This window comes from Pelmatolapia mariae, linkage group LG10_11 (genome assembly GCF_036321145.2).
Source record: "Pelmatolapia mariae isolate MD_Pm_ZW linkage group LG10_11, Pm_UMD_F_2, whole genome shotgun sequence".
NCBI classification, from domain to species: Eukaryota; Metazoa; Chordata; class Actinopteri; order Cichliformes; family Cichlidae; genus Pelmatolapia; species Pelmatolapia mariae.
This window is the reverse complement of record NC_086236.1, coordinates 347,501-370,476: the sequence shown is the minus strand read 5'-3', so window position 1 is coordinate 370,476 and position 22,976 is coordinate 347,501. Positions and strand designations below refer to the sequence as shown.

Here is a 22,976-nt window from a genome sequence, read left to right as displayed (position 1 = left end):
TGATCGGGCGTTTGCCCTGGCTGCACCAGAGTTGTGGAATAACCTTCCGATTGTGATCCGGGCGTCTGATTCCATCCAATCTTTTAAATCACGGTTAAAAACCTATTTGTTTAATCTTGCCTTTCCCGCTTGTTAATGCTCGCACCTGACTTTTAGATTTACTCAATTTTTTCTTATACATATTTTTATGGCTTGTGCTTTTACTATGTTTTTATTTTGATATGCATTTTATATTACCCCTGTGTATTAGTGGCATTGACCTGTGAGTATATTTGATACTTTGCTAAGGCCTTATAATACTTGTGTTCTTCTCTGTCTCTTATGTTAAGCACTTTGGTATACCGCTGGTTTTTAAATGTGCTCTATAAATAAAGTTTGTTGTTGTTGTTGCTCTCTTTCTAGTCCCTGTCAGGACTCTTGCTGCAGCATTTTGGATTAACTGAAGGCTTTTCAGTGAGTTTTTAGGACTTCCTGATAATAATGAATTACAGTCGTCCAGCCTGGAAGTAATAAATGCATGAACTAGTTTTTCAGCGTCACTCTGAGACAGGATATTTCTAATTTTAGAGATGTTGCACAAATGAAAGAAAGCAGTCTTACATATTTGTTTAATATGTGCATTGAAGGACATGTCTGTGAAGGTTCTCAGTCATCCAGGTGATCGTAGTCTAAGGAGCTTAGAAAGAAAAGCGTCTGGACTTCTTTAAGAAGACGTTTCTTTCGAGAAGCTTCTTCAGTTCTGGGGTCAAATGGTGGAGAGTCCCAGATTTGTGGGAGCCCAGCCCTGTGGGAGATCCACCCGAGAGGGACAATGGGCCCCCTGATGATCCTCTACCTAATCAAATGAGCCAAGGTGTGAAAACGGGTGTAGGTCACAATCAGCCGGGTGAGCTCATTGTGAAACCTAGCCCCACCCTACCTGTTTTACTGTGAGGAACCTCACTCCAAGGTTACTCACAGTGTTACTGGAGGTCAAGGTAATGCCAAGGTATACCTGCAGTACATAGTACAGCAGGTATGTTTCTACCATGTTTCCCATTTCAGAACTGGAAACAAAAACAGAGTCCACAGAAAACACTGGAGGTCACGTAAACAGTTCACATATAGTTTAGGGAGTAGGCCCGGAGTTCGACAGCACAGGAGTCCAAAGCAGAACAGTTCAGGAGGTTGACCCAGAGGCCAACGACAGAGACGAAACAGTTCAGGGGGCTGGCCGGGAGGAAAGCGGCGGCTTAGGCAAAGCAAGTCCAGATGCCAACCTTACAGAAAGCAGTGGTGACATGAAAACGGTCCAGAAGGTGACAGCGTATCAGGGCCAGCAGGTGCGGAGACCTCTGGCAGAGAAGAAGCAGAACCAGACGTTGGTGGAGCAGCCTCTGGCAGATGAACGGCCGGCGACATGGCTGCTGCAGGCGATGGATGTGGTGGCGCTGATGGCTTGATGGACTCTCCTGAGCCTCCGGCGAGAACAGAAGACAGCTGGACGGGCCCCTTGGACCCTCAGAGTCCCCAGCGGAGACAGACGCAGGGCCAGCAGGTGTGGAGACCTCTGGCTGAGGCTACGCTAACTGTAGCTGCACAGCGCACACAGCTGGCTTGAGATGCAGCTGTTAGGAGACCTGGGTCTTCAGACCAGAGTTTTGAGTTTTCATAATTATTGAACTTTGTGTTTGATATTATTTATCTTTTCTCTTTTAGAGTTCTGCTTTCTGGTTTCTGTCTGTGTTCCTTAGTTGCTCTGTCTCCCCTGTCTGCTGTATCTCCTTGTCAAGTCTGCGTCTCTGTGTTATGTTTCCTGTTTTACTTTGAAGTCTGTGTCTCAGGTTATTGTATCAGGTTTTGCTTCCCCTGTCTCGTTAGCCCTGATTTGTCCCTGCTTTGTTTCCCTTCTGTCTCTCATTCACTGATTGCTCCCTCTGTGTATTTAAGCCCTGTGTTTTCCTTTGTCCGTGTCGCGAGCTACCCTTATCTCGTACTGTGTGTTCTGTCTGCCTGCATGAGTTTATTTTTTGGTTTTTAGTTTTGTTACGTTTGAGTTCAGCATTAAAGCTGGTTTTTGAGTTCACATTTTGCCTCCGAGTGTCTGCACTTTGGGTACCCTTACCACCACTGTTGCCTGCACACAGCCTCACTTGACAGCAGCGACTGGGGCTGTCCAATGCAGGCAGTCTGTCCAGGCAGTGCCAGCCAGATGCAGTCCTCAGCTGGCTGAATGAGCTCACCAGAGCTTCCAGCAGAAGACAGAGGTAGCTGGGTTGACTCGCCCAAGCTCTCGGCAGAGACAGGAAGCTGAGACAGCCGAGCTCCAAGGTGAAGCAGCTGAAGGCGGCTGAGAGAGTTCAGCTGAGCTCTCAGCCCATGATGGTTGTGGCTGAACAGGTGGTTGGGCTAATAACTGGACTGGTGACTGAGCTGGAAACAGAACTGACGGCTGAGCTGGTGACTGAACCAAAGGTTGTAGTGGTGGTTAGAAAGGTTCTCCTGAGCCTCCAGGACAGACAGGGACGGGTGCAGGCACCTGCCGGACACTAGCCACTCCCACCCGAGGAGTAGGTATGTGTGCGGAGGTTGGCTGTGTCCTGGTGGGCCTCACCTCAGGGGCTGGCATGGGTGCCGGAGCAGACCAGACCCCAGTCACTCCCACCCGAGGAGTAGGTACAGGTGCAGGAGTGAACTGGTTCAATTGCTGCCTTCACCCTGGGAGCCAGGACAGGCACTGGCAACGGCTGGGAAGCTGCTGTCCCTACCCGAGGAGCTGGCACCGGTGCAGGGACCAGAAGAGCCTCAGCCGGCCTGGAAATCGGAGCAGGAAACAACTGGGCCCCAGCCCCCCTCACCTGGGAGACTGGTACAGGTGCAGGAGAATGCTGGACCACGGCTGTCCTGGGAACAGGAGCACACTCAGGCACAGGAGCAGGCTCAGAAGAAACAGTCGTTGTGAAAACGCTTCCATCCTCAGAATGAGCAGCCAAAAAATAGTCCTTTGCATTCTCTGACTTTGAATTAACAGTCCTTGTGTCACAGCTAGCAGTGCAAGCAGTGTTGAATTTATTAAGGTCCCAAGATGCAGGCACGGCTTAAGATGCGAGTGAGCTTTATTTAAACGGTGGACATACAAACAGACGTGATCATGGTATGAGCAGAAACTAAAGATAACCTATACTGGAAAAAACTTACAAAACTGACCTGAAACCTTAAACAGAGACGCAGGAAGACTCGGGGAAACAGATGAACCAGCAACGAGCACGAGACGACACACACTACAAATACACAGACAGGAACATGAGGGGACGAGAAACTGGTGGCGACACAGCTGAATCTGATTGGGCACAATGAGACAAGGAAGCAAAGCAGAATACACTAACGTGAGACACAGACCTTCAAAGTAAAACAGGAAATACACAGAGACGCAGACTGGTGGGGCACTGAGGAGCACGAGGGAGAGCACAGACATGACGGGCTAGGGAAACGTAACAAAACACAAGGAGAGGAAAACAAGGCACCAGAACTCCAATACAGAGAGGGAGACACGGGGGTGGTGGGGTGGTGGGGTGGTGGGGTGGGGGCAAAGACAAGAGGGAAAATCCAAAAAACTAAACTGAACATCTTAGGACTTACTGAATAACTCCTTAGAATAACAAACTTAAGATGATACAGAAACACAACAACACTGAGAGCGCTGGGTCAAACCCAGGACCATGGACCACGTCATTATAGCACTGGACTCAGGAACAGAGTGAAAACAGTCCTTTGAATGGAACCTGGCCAGCAGCCTTTCAAACCACCGCTTCCCAGCATCATCCTGACCGACGCACAGTCGTTCGTCAACAAAGTAGACAAACTGAACCTACCACTCACCACACAGCCACTTGTCCATGATTGTTGTGCCTTGGTCATCACGGAGACATGGCTATGAGAGGAAATTCCCGACGCCTCGATGCAGCTAGCGGGCCGCACAATGCACCACAATGACAGAAAGGCTAGAGCGGGGAAAAGCAGAGGAGGAGGTTTGTGCATCTACACAGTTATCTTCATCATTATCATCACACAGAGAACTGCCTGCAGTGCTAATAACAGCAGTCTACATACTTCCAGACACTAATATGAGCTCAGTGCTTGCCTACCTGCACGACTCGATCTCCTAACAGCAACAGACATATCCAGAGGGAGTACACGTCATCGCAGGGGTCTTCAACATAGCATAAGAACTGTGCTGCCTAAACTTGTTCAGTACGTGATTGTGTCTCCAGTGACTCCAGTGGTTGCAAAGTGCTTCGAGAAGCTGGTCCTAAAACACATAAAGGACTGCCTCCCACCCAGCTTCGACCCCCACCAGTTTGCCTATAAAGCAAACAGGTCCACCGAGGATGCATTTTCAAACTTGGACTCCCCCTGCTCCACCTGTGCATGGATCAGAAACTGACTGTTCACAATCAGTCAGGCAACCAGAGATCATCCACCCTGTCACTCAGCACTGGCTCACTGCAGGGATGTGTGCTGAGTCCATTCCTATACACCATCAACACCAGTGACTCCCACGCACTAGTGATGGTGAGATGAAGCCTCGTGATGAACTGAAGCTTTCCATCCAACTGGTCGACTCATGGTTCGAAGCATTGTGATGATTCATTTGCTCTACTGCGCCATCAAGTGGACGAAGTGAAACAGGCTCTTTGATTATAATGATGTGATGTCTAAACCTCTAAACTGAATAAATAAACTGTTTTCATGGTTATTTATCCCGAATATTGTCTCAGTATGTCTGATACAAAAGATACAGTGGAAACTATCAGGACAGAGTTTTGGTATGATTGTGTAACTGTGTAATCATGCTTATGTACATCTGGATAATAACACAAACTAGTGTGTGGCGCTTCACTTTTTAATAAACTAAAAGACAGAAATCAGATTATAGGATCTGTAGTGTTGTTTATCTATATTATGGTGCTTATCATTTGTGATATTTATTACTGTGTGCAAACTTTATTAGGAGAGATAAGATTAAAAAAACCTCCTTGCTGGTTCCATCGAAGAAGAAATGCTCAAAAAACTATGTAGCACGTACGTAATCCACAACACAATGTGATGGTGGAATCAGCTGTGCTTTGCTGCCCATTTTATTTCAAATCTGGCGCGAACCGGCGAGCCAGTTCCTGAATCAGTCACGTGGTACGGACTGCCCGCGAGGCCTCCAACGTCACTGCACACGTAATCAAAACAAGCCTCGATACGCGCTTCACAAAAACCCCCTGAGATTACCCGACACACGCTTCGAAGCTTCGACACACAGTCACTACTATGCACCCACTCAGAGTGGTGTTGTCTGCATCAAATATGCAGACGACACCACTCTGATGGGGCTCATCACCAACGATGATGGCACCGCCTACAGAGATGAGGTCCAGCGACTGACCGAATGGTGTAGCTACAATAACCTCACCCTAAACACCAAGAAAACAAAGGAAGTGGTCATGGACTTCTGCAGAACAAGAACTGATCCCCCTCTCCATAAAAGGTGACTATGTGGAGAGGGTGCCCTCCTTTAAGTTCCTCAGCACCCACATATCTGAGGACCTTTCTTGGTCCACAAACACATCAGCCCTGGTGAACAAAGCCCAGCAGCGTCTCCATTTCCTGAGGGTCCTGAGATGAAACAGGCTGCAGACTGACCTCCTAGTGTCCTTCAACTGTGCCACTATCGAGAGCGTGCTGGTGCACGCCATCCCAGTGTGGTACGCTGGTTGCACAACAGCTGACAAGAAGAGACTCCAGAGGGTCATCAGAACTGCAGAGAAGGTGATCGGCTGTCCACTCTCCTCCCTGGACTTAATTGCCAGCTCAAGATGTCTCTCCAGAGCCAGGGCAATTATAAAGGACCACCTCCATCCTAACCACCACCTCTTCAACATCCTGCCCTCTGGAAAAAGGTTCAGATCCATCAGGTGCAAAACCAACAGCTTCTTCCTGTGGGCTGTCAGAACGCTTAATGCAAACTAAGAGTGTAAACAGACTTCTTTAATATATCCACTCTGTCGCTGCTATTGCTCCTGTCTGTGTCCTGTGCAACATCTTCAAATCAAATCAAATCAAATCACTTTTATTGTCACATCACATGTGCAGGTACACTGGTACAGTACATGAGAGTGAAATTCTTGTGTGCGAGCTTCACAAGCAACAGAGTTGTGCAAAATACAATAACGTAAAACAAGCAAAATATAAAAATGGCTAATCTAAAAAGTAATAAATATATGTACAATATGTAAAGGTATATACATTACTGAATGTGTATACTAAATATGTTTTTCTACGTGTGTGTGTTTGAGTGTGTATATAGTATGTATATACATGTTTTACAAATGAAATAAAGTAAACAATAAAATAAGATATATAAAATATACAGAGGTCAGTATGTGCAAAACAGTGGTATTTATATACAGTATGGAGTGCATAATGTTGAATCTTGGCAGATATGCAATTACCATCCCTATCCTTAATGACCACGGCCCACCCTATTTATCATATTATATGATCGTGTATACACCCCCTTGTATACACAATGTTTTCTTTAGCTTATACATTGTGTATATAGTGTTTTTATATTGTTTGTTTTCTTTATGTATATTGTTTTTTTATTTTTGCACCTTTGTGGTCTTGCTATCTAATTTCAAGGTGCAGGGAACTGTACAATGATAATAAAGAAAGTTCAAGTGAAATCCGCAGAGCGGGAGTTCACAGACTCTGGAGTGACTGACACAGAATTAACAGGCTCAGGGTAAACAGGCTCAGGGTAAACAGGCTCAGGGGAAACAGGCTCAGGGTAAACAGGCTCAGGGGAAACAGGCTCAGGGGAAACAGGCTCAGCGTAGACTGTCTGTAGAAATTAGTCCAGGCTGAGTGTGCGTCACTTTCACTCACCACCAGGGTTTGCTCAGCGAGCGAAGAGTGACGGCGGCGTGAACACCGCTTTCTCCGGGAAGATGGAGGAACCGACAGACTGGGTAGCGTTACATCCGGCGGGCCGGGCAAGAAATCCTCCAGCAGTTGGAGCAGGTGAGCAGCTGTAGCTGGAGGGTGAAGGTGGAGGGTGTGGAGCCAAAAAGTACTGTATGAGGATGATTCAGCCATTGGCGACATAGCTTATTCACAGCGTAAATAATGTCCTCTCGGAGCTCCTCTGATGGAGCGAATGCCGCTGCGTCCGCTGCGTGGTTGCGTAGTTCAGTCATGATGTGCTGTGTTGCAGGCAAGATGAAGGACCCAAAACGCAGGACTCAGAAACAGGGAGGAACTTAGGGCACAGTTTTGTTGCTGGACAACTCTTAAAAACAATAAACATTAGAAAAACAAACCAAAACCTCAAATGCAGAACTAGAAACTAGACTTTGAACAGGAACCTAGAAACTAAGAGACTCACTCTGGGAAAAACCAACCGGGACTCGACGAGAGCGTCCGCAGAAAAACGAGGGTACGACGCAACACTGAGCTAAAATACTCTGAGGGATAACGAGGGCACAGGAGGAGAGCACAGCTGTGATCAAACATGAGTTATTCAAACATGAGACCAGGGGTAGCAAAACCAGAAACAGTGACATGAGACCCAGACTTTCAAATTAAAACAGGAAACACGGCAGGCACAGACTGCAGAGCAAAATAGAAAACAGAAACCAAAACACTGGTAGTCAAAAAACATGATGCAATCCAGGATCAGTAATAATAACACAAAAAAACACTGGGTCACCGACCCAGAACCGCCACACATGCAGTACAGCAGGTAAATGTCCACCAGGAAACCAGAGAAACGATTAAAGTAAAACAGGAAACAGCCCAAAAAGACTTGAACTGACCAATGACACACACACACTTCTTGATGATGATAATGATGAAGATAACCTGTGTGCAGGTGGACACTGTGTGGATGCCTGATCACAACTGTTACACAATAACACACATCACTGTGAAACACTCACAAACATGCCTTCATTGTAACGATGAGATCTGTGAGTCTGTGCGAGTCATGTGATCATCTGCACTGCTCATCAGCTGTGATGTCATCAGCTGTGATGTCATCAGCTGTGATGTGAAGATCAGCTGTGTCTCTGTGTCCTCAGACCACAGCAGCAGCCATGTGGTGTCTTCAGTGTCCGTCTGCGTCGTCCTGCTGGTTCTGTTGCTCTTCTTCATCGTGGTCTTCATCCTGAGGAAGAGGAGGGTTCAGAGGAAGATGACCACAGGTATGGCAGCCAATCAGAGACAGCTCTGGCTCCACAGCAGATCATTGATAAGGAGACCTGACTGAGTGATAATCTGCTCACAGGTCAGAAGGAGGAGAAGGAGGAGAACATTTATGTGGTGATGAAGGGTTGCCAAGGTAACAAGAACAAAGAAGAGGAGAAGGAGAAGAAACCGGAGAAAGAGGAAGAGCCCCTCTATGGTAGGCACATACTGACCCTGATGGTAAAAGCACTTCAATGATCAGTGTTCACATACAGACTGCAGTACCAGCAGCTCGTCTGAGCACGCAGTACAAACAGGAAGTGATCAGACAGACTTCTCCGTGTTTACGTCGTCTGTGCTCAGAGAAAGTAGAAACAATAGAAACAATAGAAATGCTGTGAAGCTCTCTCTGAGTTTGACCTCCATGCTGTTAGTTATTTGGAGCTCAGTTTTACTCTGGCTCCGCCTCCTCTGACACTCTGTTATTTCAGTGACTCAGAGCAGCCATGGTGTTGTGATGTCATTATAAAGGCTCCAACAGCACAAACACAGGTCCAGCTCAGGTGAAGCTAGCAGCTACAGCCACCTGTGTCACCATCCACCTGTCGGTCACAGAGGCCACGCCCCCAATAATGCAAAAATGTGATTTAAACAGGTGTGTGTATCAGGCTGTGATATTGTAATATGGGAGTCTATGAGGACTGACTCACTGCTGCCTCTGCTGGACACCAGAGGAACTGCAGGCTGGTGGATAGAAGCCTTAAACAGATAAATTAAATATTCACGTCATCAGCTCAGTGTGTTTAACTCTCTCATTATTCACAGCTTCATTAGAACCTAAACTATCATCTATCATTTCTGAGGTTAAAAAATCTTTTGTGTCGTCAGTGATGAAGGAGGGTTGTGTGTGAGGTCTGCACTGGACAGTTTCAGCAGAGCCGCTCTGAGGGGATCAGGATCACCGTTAATAACATGAATCTTCTTCCTGTCCACAGTTCCCTGCAGTCCTACAGTTTCCTCCCAGCATGAAGACAGTGTGTACGTGTGAGGACCAATCAGAGCCCAGCGTGTTTGCTCTGTATGGAAGCCTTTGAGGGACTTTATTAATTGGAGATGAACTATCTGAATTTCAGGAGCAGGACCACGCCTCCAAACACGCCCCTTCCTGTTCTTACCTATATTTGACCCCCCCCCCCCACATTAGTACATGGGGACGTCCCCTCTGAGCCTTCCCCAAACTGCGGCTCAGTTCATGTTTAAGCCGTCTGCCTTCCTCTAAAAGAACTGCTGTCAAGCTAACACGAGGATGTGTGAAAGTGATGACGTAAACCAGTGTTTCCCAACACACAGGTGTGCCGTGCCTTTCCCATTGTTACTCTGCTCTGACGATGTTACCATGGAAACGTGGACTATATCTCAAGTTATTTGATAAAATGTGACTTTTCTGAAAGCAACATGTTCATAAATATAAATAACTTTTATTTTTCAAACAGTTTTGTTAAAAATCACATTCACACTCACTGGACGATTTATTAGGTACACCATGCTAATACTGAGTGGAGTGGATTTTGTGGATTTTGCTTGTTTGTGGTTCAGATTCAGCGCGCTGCTGGAAACCTTCCTCACATTGCATCTTCTTCAGTATCTTCTTCATCCTGAAGTATTTTGATATTTCTCTGTAAAGTCGTTTCCCTTCCTCTGTTTCTTTGTTATTAAGGTTCTCTGTACAAATGTTTCTGACAATAATTCAGATTTACTTTTATTATCATTATGATATTTTCATTATCTTTCATTGCTGGGATGTAAGAATCTTTATACTTACCAGACTCCAAACCCATCTAATGGTGTATTTTTACCCAGTGATTCCCAGGACCTCCTCACCTCATCTTGTTTCCTTTTGTACTTTATTAAATTTTGGAAACATTATTTTTTGATGTTCTGAAAGTCTTGATGTGAGTGTTTGTTTGCATCGACTGTGCTGATGTCTGACTTCAGCTCATTTATTGGTTTGTTTAAATCCAGAGTGTCAGACTGACCCCCCCCCCCCTCCTCTGTGATAAAAAAGCTGGATGCTGATCATTGCCTACTGTGCTAGCTCTGAATATCAGTCCTTACCCTGACACCATCCCCCTGTGTACTTGATCCAGTGTTTACAGCCACCTTATCATCAGTTATTCCTTCTAACATTCTCGTTACTGTTGTCCTGACTCTAGTTTTCCTTTCTCTACCTGCCCACACGGGTTATGTTTATTCTAACACCTCCCTCATTCACTCACACTTCTACATCAGTGACCTCTAACTCGTGTGGAGCTGTATACAATTGAAGTTGTATGAATACGTCACATCCTCCTCCACCCGTCTTCCCGTCAAACATCCTTGATCCTTGTAGGATAAAATCCCACGATGTTTCCTGAAGGTTATATCTGGTTTCCTGCTCCTGAGGCTGCAGACGGTGTAATATTAACATTACGTAATGTTTGGAGAAGCTCCCTCAGTGTGCAGCAGTATGGTTTCCTCCACAGCTCCACCTTACAAACCTGTCCCCGCATTCACCGTAGAGATGTTCCACACCTGGTTTCCTCTGCACATGTCAGCAGTGTGTCCATATCTCTGACACCTGAGAGGGGGCGGAGCATAAACTCTTACACTGAAACTCGAGCCTATCATCATGGAGCACTTTAAACTCCTATAAAACAGACGTACTGTCCACTTTTTCTCCACTCCTGAAAGTCGTCTTATTCCTGTCACGTCTCCTCCTCGAATCCCTGTCTCCAGTTCTTCTCCCAGAGGAGCCTGAAATCTCTCCTCCTCTTTCCTCCCCAACAGTCTTCCTCTGCAGTACGTCTCTCTTACACACCACTCGTAGTTTTAGAGCTTTGTCTGTTTGTAGAGCAGTGGTTCCCAAACTTTTTTTGCTGGGCCCCCCTTTGTTTTACGAGAAAAATGTTCGCGCCCCCCACCACCTAAAGAGCTAACATCTCCAAAATGTCAGGAGTAGTTAGTCATTACAAGAAGTGTTTGTGAACTAAAAATCAAGAATGTGGTATCCTGTTTGTCCGTGATTTGGAGAGCCCAGCGCGTGCTCCCGACGCAGGGAAAACCAATTCTGCAGGGGAGACCTACCTCGGCACTCGTGCAGGTGAAACCAAAGGGAAGATATGCTTCATCATATTTTCTAGTCTTTGGCTTAGAGTGAAGTTTGGAAACATATTCAGCGATGCTTCATCTCCTGCTTTGCGTTTGTGTGGGAGCCCCGTCAAAAACCTGTCCATTATGCTAGCAGTGTCCAAGCATTCTTTTTTTTTCCCCTTTTCATGCCGCCCCCCCTGCAATGGCTCTGCTCCCCACCTAGGGGGCGGGCCCCACACTTTGGGAAGCTCTGTTGTAGAGCATCACCTGACTGTGTGTGTGTGTGTATCTGTGTGTGTGTGTTGTTGAGTCATACATTTTGAAATATGATAACCTTATCCCACCAGCGCTGTGGAGGTCCAGTTAAAATCAAATCACTCATAATGATTCTTAGAGTTTATTAAACAGTCACATGAACAGCAGCACATTTACAGCAGAAATAACACAGAGAAAACAAGCAAACAAACCAAAGCGAGGCAGCCCCGGGGTGTAGCGCCTTAACGCACAAACAGTAACACTATTAACACTTCCAAAATGGTTCCTGTGTGTGCGGCTTGTCTTCAGCTGTTTTGTTCTTGCTAAATTTGTTAACATCTTTTTTCTTCAAAAATGTCTCTGCTCTTCTGGTTTATGACCTCCAGTCGCTACTAAATATCAGAGCCGCTGTTGAAGAGCAATCCCGACTGGCCCCAGGATGTGAGGATTTTCGCATTCCACCTGTGTTAGAGACCGTACCACTGTTCCTCCGCCGTGATTCGCCCTGCCATCCCGTCAGGAAGAAATGCCACAGAAGTGCAAGGGAAACAGGGCGGTGTATTGGTAAAATTCAAAACCTGCATGGCTGCATCACTGATGACTAATCCTTGCACTCTTCTGGACAAACTTGCCCGACAACAAGTTGTTCATCTCCTGGCGATCCCTGGAATCGGTTCACCGATGGATCGTACCTGTGGCCCCGCATCTCAGTGTCCAGCTTTCACGGCATCTGTCCCCTCGTCTTCACAGAGGTGGATCACCAGAATCTTTGTCCTCTGGGTCGATCACCCCAGCCGGCTAGCAACCCTGTGTTAGCTAGAGTGGCTCTGGTTAATGCTATGTCGTGTGGGATTGTGATATTACCTTATGCCATGTTATAGCCCTAATTAAAGATTGGGAAACTATTATGTAGTTTTAGTTTGCATTATTCTCCTGAATTAGAAGAAGGTGATAACTATTACATTTGTTAAACTGATTTGCATTACATTAGACTGCGGACGTATGGTGAATGGATGATATTGTTTTGTGCTGCATTATACTGCTGTAGGTCACATTACACTGTTTCTTGACATTTCATACTGCTGAATCATGAAGAGAATGTTGGGTGCAGAGGGCCTTGTGCCGATAATAGAAGAGACAGACCACATTCCACAGGAGTTTTACCCCCACCACCTTGTTGGAAGCAGATAAACAGGGAGCCGAGGTCATAACTTAGGCGCCGTGTGAGAGAAAAAATGTGAATGTTTAGGCTTTTATGACTAGGTGGGGGCCACTAGAGGCTATAAGAGTTTGAGCAATGCTCCATCATTTCGAGATCGATGCTGTCTGCGTACAGTATTCATCTCTCACACGTGTGCATTAAAATCTTCGTTTGACCTTATCTCGTTGTACCAAGAGTGTTATCTTGAGTGGTCTCTTGCCTCCCTCCTTTAATATTTTGAACCCTAACAGTCGCTAGCAAATAAGACCTTTATTTTGAATGACTTCTTCACCACTCGTCGCTTGGATTTTCTTCTGGGAACAGAAACTTGGCTAAACTTGGGTGAGTTGAGCCCGCTTTCTGAACTTGTCCCTCCAGACTGTAACAATCTCAACTCGCCTCGGACTACCGGCTGGGGTGGAGGCTTAGCCACTGTTTACAAAAACAGTTTCAACTGTCAGCAGCTAACAGCTGAGGCTTATGCTAGCTTTGAACTGCAGTTGTTTGAAATCCAGCCGTCCACTGCGATGCTGTGTGCGCTGCTGTACCCACCACCGAAATACAGTAAGAATTTTATCCAAGACTCCTTTGAATTCTTGGCAGGAATTATGCCAAGGTATGACATTTTTTTAATTGTAGGGGATTTTAACATTCCCAGTTGCTGCTTAAGTACACCGCTGCCTAATGACTTCTTAAATCTTAAAAAACATAACCTGGATCCAGCAGTTTAATCCAAATACAGACCAGTTTCTAAATTGCCTTTTCTTTCTAAAGTCCTTGAGAAAGTTGTCCTTCTTCAGCTCCAGACCTTTCTAGATAAAAATGGCGTTAGTGAAGTATTTCAGTCTGGTTTTAAAATGCACCACAGCACTGAAACTGCTCTTTTAAACATTTCTAATGACCTTTTAACTTTTACTGACTTGGGAGATTCTGCCATTTTCACAATATTAGACCTCAGTGCTGCCTTTGATACCATAGATCACGGGATTCTTATCTCTCGGCTTGAGCGCTGTGTTGGAATCAAAGGGACTGCACTGGAGTGGTTTAAATCTGACCTGTCCAACCAAAGTTTTTCTGTTAGATTGGGGGATACATCATCCTCAAAAGCCTCCCTGTCTTTTGGGGTCTCCCAGGGGTCCATTCTTGGTCCAGTTCTCTTTTCTATTTACATGCTCCCTATGGATTCAATTTTTAAAAAACATCTCATTCCATTGTTATGCAGACGACTTACAGATTTACCTGCCACTGAAACATAAATCTGTGAGTCCTCTGAAGGCTTTGCTAGATTGTTTGGATGATGTTAAGCCATGGATGGCTTTAAACATCCTTAACCTAAATGAACAGAAAACAGAGGTGATTGTTTGGTCCCTGTGACCACTGCCACTTTGGCCCTTTAGAAATTTATAAAAAACCCTTTGCGAGGATCCTAGGAGTGATTGTTGACTCAAACGTTTGATAAACAGATTAATGCTGTAATCAAGTCCAGTTTCTTTCATCTTCAGCTACGTGCTAAAGTGAAGCCATTTCTCTGTTTTAGAGACTCTGAGAGAGATATCAATGCCTTCATTTCATCTCGCCTCGACTACTGTAATAGTCTTTACTCTGGTGTTCGTCTATCATCAGTTAGCCGTCAGCTGGTCCAAAACGCTGCAGCACGGTTACTAACTGGCACACTCAAACGAGACCACATATCTCCCACACTGGCATCATTACAGTGGCTGCCACTTAGTTTTAGAATTAATTTTAAGATTTTATTATTTGTTTTGAAGGCATTGCACGGGTTAGCACCCTCATACATTGGTGATCTTTTAAATTGGAGCACTCCTGCGAGATCGCTGAGGTCTGCGGACCAAAGCTGTCCCGAGGTCCAGATTAAAGCACAGAGGAGAGCAGGCCTTTGCTGGGACTGCCCCTTCACATCAGGACCTCCCACCATTGGACACTTTCATAACCCGTCTGAAAATCCACTTTTATTCCTTGGTTTTTAAGTCAGAATGAGTTTGTATTACTTTTGTCTTATTTCTTACTCAAATTATCTATTTTTATGATTCTTTTTCTTAGCTCTTATCATATCTCCCTATGTTTTTATTTCTATTAATTCTCTTAATTGTGCAGCGCCTTAGTCAGCGGTTGTTGTTTTAAATGTGCTAATTAAAAAAATTTGACTTTGACAAAGTGAGTCTGAAAGTCTGCAAGACGGCAGTTAACAGTTAAGTGTGTCTGGGTGTGTGTGTGTGTGTGTGTGTGTGTGTGTGTGTGTGTGTGTGTGTGTGTCTGTGTGTGTGTGTGTGTGTGTGTGTCTGTGTGTGTGTGTGTGTCTGTGTGTGTGTGTGTGTGTGTGTCTGTGTGTGTGTGTGTGTGTGTGTGTGTGTGTGTGTCTGTGTGTGTGTGTGTGTCTGTGTGTGTGTGTGTGTGTGTGTGTGTCTGTGTGTGTGTGTGTGTGTCTGTGTGTGTGTGTGTGTGTGTGTGTGTCTGTGTGTGTGTCTGTGTGTGTGTGTGTGTCTGTGTGTGTGTGTCTGTGTGTCTGTGTGTCTGTGTGTGTGTCTGTGTGTGTGTGTGTGTCTGTGTGTCTGTGTGTGTGTGTGTGTGTGTGTGTGTGTGTGTGTGTGTGTGTGTGTCTGTGTGTGTGTGTGTGTGTCTGTGTGTGTGTGTGTGTCTGTGTCTGTGTGTGTGTGTGTGTGTGTGTGTGTCTGTGTGTGTGTGTGTGTGTGTGTGTGTGTGTGTCTGTGTGTGTGTGTGTGTGTGTGTGTGTGTCTGTGTGTGTGTGTGTGTCTGTGTGTGTCTGTGTGTCTGTGTGTGTGTGTGTGTATAAATCATTAATAACACAGAGTTTTGCACACAACTTTATTTCTTCATTTTTTTATGGTGGGAGCAAAAATCACTGAACATCCACGGTCACCACTTCATGCATAATGGACCTTCCATGTGTATGGACATGTGCGGGTATATATGTATGTATATGTATACATATGTATATTTAGTGTGTACATGTGTGTGTGTGTGTACATGTCTATACATAGGAATAGTAGTTATGTCAAGCTCTATAGTTTATGTCTTGCATATTTCCAACCATATCCATAATCACATACTGTGCATGCTACCATTGTATATAGTGTATTATCTTACTTTTTTCATTGATTGTACTTATTTGTATTTTTGTATTTCCTTCTGAAATTTGTACCTGAGCTGAGGTGATGCAAAAATTTCCCCGTTGTGGGATCAATAAAGTCTTATCTTATCTTATCTTAAAACCGGGTTAACTTAGCAAGGTGATCACCAGTGTGACCTCTGACCCCAAACACCAGTGTAACCTCACACACCCTCACACACACACACACACACACACACGCACGCACACACACACACACACACACACACACACACACACACACACACACACACACTTTGTTTTCTGATCTGGAATCAGTGAGGTGAGCCTGCTGCGTTGAAATGAACCTCTTGTGTTGTGGTTTAATTACACATATCATGATTCATATGTTGTGCTGTAAGCAGAGGCCCAGGGCCCACTCACAGGTACCTGTGACAGGTGTTACACAGAGAACACACAACAGCTCCTGTGATTACAAATCACTTTCTTTGAGCTGCTTTTTATCCTCGGATTAAAATCTTTCAGAGAAGCTCTTTTCCTTCTTTGTTTTCTGGGAAAAGAGGAAAAGAGGACGATGATGAAACGGTCAGAGAGGATAACAAAATATATGAATGATAAAACTGAGCTTTCTCAGTTTGGCTGTCTGATACGTTCAGTTAAACACACACACTCTGTTGTTATTTTCCACTGTTGTTGTTGTGTTTGTGTATCTTGGCTCTCAGCTCACGGCACATCTCTTTGTACTCTGACATGTTCTTTGAGTACAGGTTTCCGCCCTTCAGCCAGTCCATGATGCTGTGCCTCTCCTCCTCGTTCAGGACTCCTTTCTTGTAGTAACCTTCCACCAGCAGCTTGTCTCCAACATCGTGGTAGCGCTTCGTTGCGTCTCTGGACATATTTGAGATGTTCAGTGAGAGGATTCCTGCAGAGTTCACACAGCGAGCAGAGAGAGGCGGGGTTTACTCACTGAACAGGAAACGGTGACTCTGACGCATCGCACCATATCTGTTACTGTGACCACTGAGGCGAGGACACTCATTAACACACAAATATCTATTTTCCTTAAAACCACAGTGTGAGTCCGTGTGCTCGTACAGTGAGGTTTGTGTATTTGTTGATTAGCTTGTGTTACTGATTCCTGCTTATGTGATCCTTCTACATGGTGCTTCACGTGTTCCTGTACTAATAATTAATAACCTGTGAGTGGCTGTGAAACCAGTGTAACCAGCACCACAGTGACTCTGTGCATTAAACTGCTGAAAGACTTTGACCGTTTCATCATTTCATGAAAAACACGAGGTCATTTTTACAGACAGATGTTTCTTTGTGTTGTTTCTATGGTGACGAACGCCCTCATCTTTGCTCATCGTCTCATCAGTAACCTGGTATGTAACAGCACATAGTACTTCTGTCTCTAAAGGCTTGTTTGTAGCGTACCTGCATCCTCCCTGAGAGAATTGGATGTAACTGGATTGGCTGCCAGCAGCGACATCTTCACCAGTTTTTCCCCATCTCCAGAAATAAGAATCTCCTCAAGCTTCTCGCTGGAACAGAAGCACGTTAGCTATCCAAAGAAAACTCTGAGTTTAGCTCCAGGACGAACAGATTTGTTCTCACCTGATTATACGAGACTCTTTTCTGTTGCGCCAGGTCAGGCCTGCCTCGTGGTGCGATTTCAGAACCTCTCTGCACAGCCCGCGGTCTCCGTTTTTATCCAACAGTGCATGAAGGTGGGGACTTTTGTTTTTCAGGTTCTCTCTTAACTTTACGTTCTCAGGTTCCTGCAACGTTTTAAGGGCATTCTGAAACACACATTTAGGTGGGACGTGGTCTGCTTCCACTGCCAGCCTGTTTTCACCACATTCTCTTTGGTTTGAGGTTTCCACCCGGATTTTGTACACACTGTTGGCAAGAAACACATTCAGAATATGAGTGAATACGTGTGTTACCATTAAATGTGAAGTTCGATCTGCTGGTCGTCGAGGTCACACACTAAATACTTACTCAGCGTGCGTTCCAACCAAACCCAGACGTCGTTCTTGGATATCTCGTAATTCCTCTGGACTCAAACCTTTCTTGCTCGTGTCGCCCAAGATGGCGTTGAAATCGTCTACGGCTTTTCTTCGCACCTTTCGATCTCCTCCACATATGTAATATCTTCCAGGAGAGTTACAGGTTTCATATCCTTTCTGCAGCTTCAGAGCTCCTACGTATTTGGGTAGGTTTTGCTGAAGCTGAGTGGAGATAAAACATGACATGAGATGAGTTACCTAATTGCTTCCAACATCTCCTGTGCAGACTTTGAATAACACAAAGGCTACACCTTCTGTAAAAAGGTAAAACGTTGATTGCGTCCATAATCGCACAGACCTCCAGAGGCCAAGTCAGGGCGGGCTAAGCCTGTAGAGGCGGCCACAGAGATCGTGTTTGATGAGTCCAAGACAGCTCAAGACGAAATAGAGTTTTGTGTTTCCCAGTTTGCAATTTCTGAGTAAAAACCTTGTGTTTACTTGCAGATGCAATCAGTGACTTAGTGTTGCTCTAGCCAGCCGTAAAAGGTGAGACTGGCCTTAGTGTTTTCCCATTTGAACGAGCTAAACCAGATCATTGTGCACCATCTCTGGTTTGTACAACAGCCAAGCTAGTTACTAAGGAGTCTGTTAAATCTGCTCCTGAGCTTGTACTCCCAGTGGCTTTTTCACTCAATTCAGTTTTATTTACACAGCGCCAAATCACAACAACAGTCGCCTCAAGGCGCTTTATATTGTACAGTAGATTGTACAATAATAGATACAGAGAAAAACCCAACAATCATATGACCCCCTATGAGCAAGCACTTTGGTGACAGTGGGAAGGAAAAACTCCCTTTTAACAGGAAGAAACCTCCGGCAGAACCAGGCTCAGGGAGGGGCGGGGCCATCTGCTGTGATTGGTTGCGGTGAGAGAAGGAAGACAGGATAAAGACATGCTGTGGAAGAGAGACAGAGATTAATAACAGATATGATTCAATGCAGAGAGGTCTATTAACACATAGTGAGTGAAGGAGAAACACCCAGTGCATCATGGGAATCCCCGGGCAGCCTACACCTATTGCAGCATAACTAAGGGAGGATTCAGGGTCACCTGGTCCAGCCCTAACTATATGCTTTAGCAAAAAGGAAAGTTTGAAGCCTAATCTTAAAAGTAGAGATAGTGTCTGTCTCCTGAATCCAAACTGGAAGCTGGTTCCACAGAAGAGGGGCCTGAAAACTGAAGGCTCTGCCTCCCATTCTACTTTTAAATACTCTAGGAACAACAAGTAAGCCTGCAGTGTGAGAGCGAAGTGCTCTAATAGGGTGATATGGTACTACAAGGTCATTAAGATAAGATGGGGCCTGATTATTTAAGACCTTGTATGTGAGGAGCAGGATTTTCAATTCAATTCTGGATTTAACAGGAAGCCAATGAAGGGAAGCCAATACAGGAGAAATCTGCTCTCTCTTTCTAGTCCCTGTCAGGACTCTTGCTGCAGCATTTTGGATTAACTGAAGGCTTTTCAGGGAGTTTTTAGGACTTCCTGATAATAATGAATTACAGTAGTCCAGCCTGGAAGTAATAAATGCATGAACTAGTTTTTCAGCGTCACTCTGAGACAGGATATTTCTAATTTTAGAGATGTTGCACAAATGGAAGAAAGCAGTCTTACATATTTGTTTAATATGTGCGTTGAAGGACATGTCCTGGTCAAAAATGACTCCAAGGTTCCTCACAGTGTTACTGGAGGCCAAGGTAATGCCATCCAGAGTAAGAATCTGCTTAGATACCATATTTCTAAGGTTTTCAGGGCCGAGCTGAAGAACCATGCACAAAATAAAAAGGTTCTTTGACATATGATAAGTTTAAGACATATTCATTCCTCCCACCTACCTCCCTCTCAAACTGTCTTATTGAGATTAGATCCTGGTTCTCCTCCAGTTTTCTCAAGCTAAACAGTAATAAAACAGAAGTTTTACTCGTTGGCACAGCCTCTATCGTAACCAAAACTCACAGTTTCTCCATTAACATTGAACATTCTCCCCCCCTTCCCTCTCCTCAGGTAGAGTTTGGGTGTCATACTTGATAATACTCTCTCATTCCAGTCTCACGTTAATTACATAACCCTGCATACTTCCACTTACGTAATATTAACCGACTCCGCCCCTTCCTTCCTCCCCATGCTGCTGCCATCCTTGTCCACAGTCTTATTACTTCTCGGACTGATGACTGCAGTTCCCTCTTATTTGGTCTCCCCAAACAGTCCCTCCATAAACTCCAACTTCTTCAAAACTCTGCAGCTCGGGTCATACCTCGCACTCCGTCAAGAGCTCATATTACCCCAGTTCTTCAGCAGCTTCACTGGTTGCCCGTAGAAGCCAGGATAAACTTTAAAATCTTACTTCTCACATACAAGTGTCCATAAATCTGCTCCTTCCTATCTGTGTGATCTGCTCCATAGGACCACTGTTTCCTCCCCTCTCAGATCCTCATCTGCCATTCATCTTGTTGTTCCTTCTGCTCGTCTCACCACTATAGGAGCAGAGCCTTCAGTCGCTCTGCTCCTCGGCTCTGGAACTCTCTTCCTCCAGCCATAAGAAATATAGACTCTCTTCCATATTTACAGTTCAAAACACATCTGTTCAAACTGGCTTATTTGCTTTAGTGCTGATTTTATCTGTTGTCAAGCTTTGTTTTGCAATTTTAACTTATTTTATGTATTTTAATAACTATTGCCCCTTTTATTTTTTGTCTTTTGTAAGGTGACCTTAAATAAAATGTATTATTATTATTATTATTATTACCATGACAACTACCTCTTGTCTTCCATCAGGCCTGTAGAGTGCATTTCCTGATTTAAGGCCGAGACCACGTTCCTGTGAAGGGTCTCAGTCTTGTGTCTGTTGTATCACAGTAACAGTCTACTTCCAAAACTTCTCTACAAAACACTTATGTGGTGCTAATTATGAGGTATCAGCCTTGCAAATAAAAATAAATCCCAACACTTCGGAATATCTGTCCCCCTTCCTTGTCCCACAGAATGGTGTGATGCTAGTCTGTCTTTGAATGTGATTGGCCACATGGTGTGCCCATAAAAATAAAGTCCTGCCCCTGCCTGCATGGATTCTTAGGAGGGCTAAAGCGTCGTCTCTTATTGTTCGCTACAAAGAATTGGCTTTTAGAGCCAGCTAGTACATGAAATAAAACATCACTAATACCAAAGGGCTCAATTTTGGCTTATCTGACCACGTTGTAGAGGACCCCACATACCCCTCACACACTCTTCACCCTGCTGCCTTCTGGAAAGACGCACCAGAGCATTCAGCCCCTCACTGCCAGACTGTGACAGTTTCCTCTAGGGCTGGGTATCGTCACTGATTTCTAGAATCGATTCGTTTCCGATTCACAAGGTCCCGAATCGATTCGATCCACGATTCGATTCAATTCGATTCGATTCGATTCAATTAAGTTCGATTCAATTAAATTCGATTTGAATCTGGGAAATTTTGACAGTCAGAAATATTATAATTCAGATCAGTACATTTACATATTTCTGTACCTATAAAAAGGAAGCTGACACACGCAAGACTTTATCAAAAGTGTGAGCATCACAGCAGATGCTTTTGTGTCAAAGTAGCTGAAGATAAAACACAGAAAAATATGAAGGTGATTTTCCTGGCCTGGGATTTTATAAAAATATTCTGCAGTACATCAAAAACGAAAGAAAACCATTAATCAACATATGAACGTACCTCTGAAGTTACAGCGGTTTTATTAGAGACACGGCTAAGCGTTTTGCATTTTGCATCATTTTAAAAAGTTTAAATTTGTTCAGTATTGAACGGCAGAAATTAGAGTTTCTTTTCAGAAGTAAGTAAAAGGAAAAAAACGCGGCCGACAGCGCTGTAAACAACGGTAGACTTGTGCGTAACAAGCAAGCGAATAATGCAGAAAACAGTACAGAGAGAGAGAGAGAGAGAGAGAGAGAGAGAGAGCTGTGCATGAAGTGTGATTTTATCGTGGGTGAAGCAAAACAGTAAAAGTCAGAGTGAATTCATGATGATGTTTAGGTGAAGCGTAGTTTGGATCTTCTTTTGCTGCTGGTTCAGTCAATATTGTTTGGAGAGAGATAAAACTAACAGCTTTAGAATCAGCGCAAAAAGGGCGTGAACACAAAGCGTGGACCCACCGACATCAGAATCAGCGAGCTGTCGGCTTTCAGCCCCGACCGTGTCCGTGCAGTTGTTGTGCCAAAAAGTGATTGCCGTCCGCGGGAGCGCGCGCAGCCGCTTAAAGCTGCAGCGCCCGTCGGGTGAGAAAGGCGACATCTCACTGATTCTGATCGCGGGTCCGCGCTGTGTGTTTACGTCCTTGTGCAGAATCCGTGTACCTGCTCTCATTTACTGTCTTAGCTGTTTGGTGGTTGTTGAAATTTTGTGAGGTTTCACCTGAGATTCTGGCATTTCGGGCAAAATAAATTTATATTAAAAAAATCGATTCAGTATTTTAATGAATCGATTTCACGTTATCCAAGCCAGAATTGATTTTAATCGATGAATCGATTATCAAAACCCACCCCTAGTTTCCTCCCCCAGGCCGTCAGACTCCTGAACACTCAGTGACTGGACTGACACACACACAAACACACACACACAGACACACACACACACACACACACACACACACACACACAGACACACACACACAGTGGCAGTCCTAGCCTGTTTGGCGCCCCGGGCGAACACGCCCTCTGGCGCCCCCCCCCCCTACACACACACACACACACGCACACACACATATATGAAGAGAGAGAGAGTATGCATAGTATGCAAACGGCTACCAAACAGACATCATAATTCGTCATACAATGAGAACAGGACAAATCAACAATTGACACTGACTAATTAATATTATATTATTGTATATATTGTTTGGAGTTTAGTCTGTTACTGTTACTATTTTTACCATTTCTTCTTGGAGGAACTGTAACCCACATAATTTCCTTAGGGATTAAGAAAGTATTCTGATTCTTAATGTTTTAGGATACATGACCTG

The 22,976-nt window shown here is 44.8% G+C and overlaps 1 protein-coding gene across 2 annotated transcripts in view; it reads right to left on the bottom strand.

The window, feature by feature from the left end:
- Positions 1-16,578: 16,578 nt before the first annotated feature.
- Positions 16,579-22,976, bottom strand: part of LOC134636007 (uncharacterized) — a 25,662-nt gene continuing 19,264 nt past the window's right edge. For both annotated transcript variants that reach the window (XM_063485739.1, XM_063485740.1), the window contains 4 exons: positions 17,913-18,142; positions 17,526-17,810; positions 17,346-17,452; positions 16,579-16,830 (listed from right to left, as the gene is read on the bottom strand). In XM_063485739.1, coding sequence (XP_063341809.1) covers positions 16,586-16,830; positions 17,346-17,452; positions 17,526-17,810; positions 17,913-18,142 — 867 coding nt within the window. In that variant the 3' untranslated portion in view covers positions 16,579-16,585. The remainder of the gene's footprint in view (positions 16,831-17,345; positions 17,453-17,525; positions 17,811-17,912; positions 18,143-22,976) is intronic.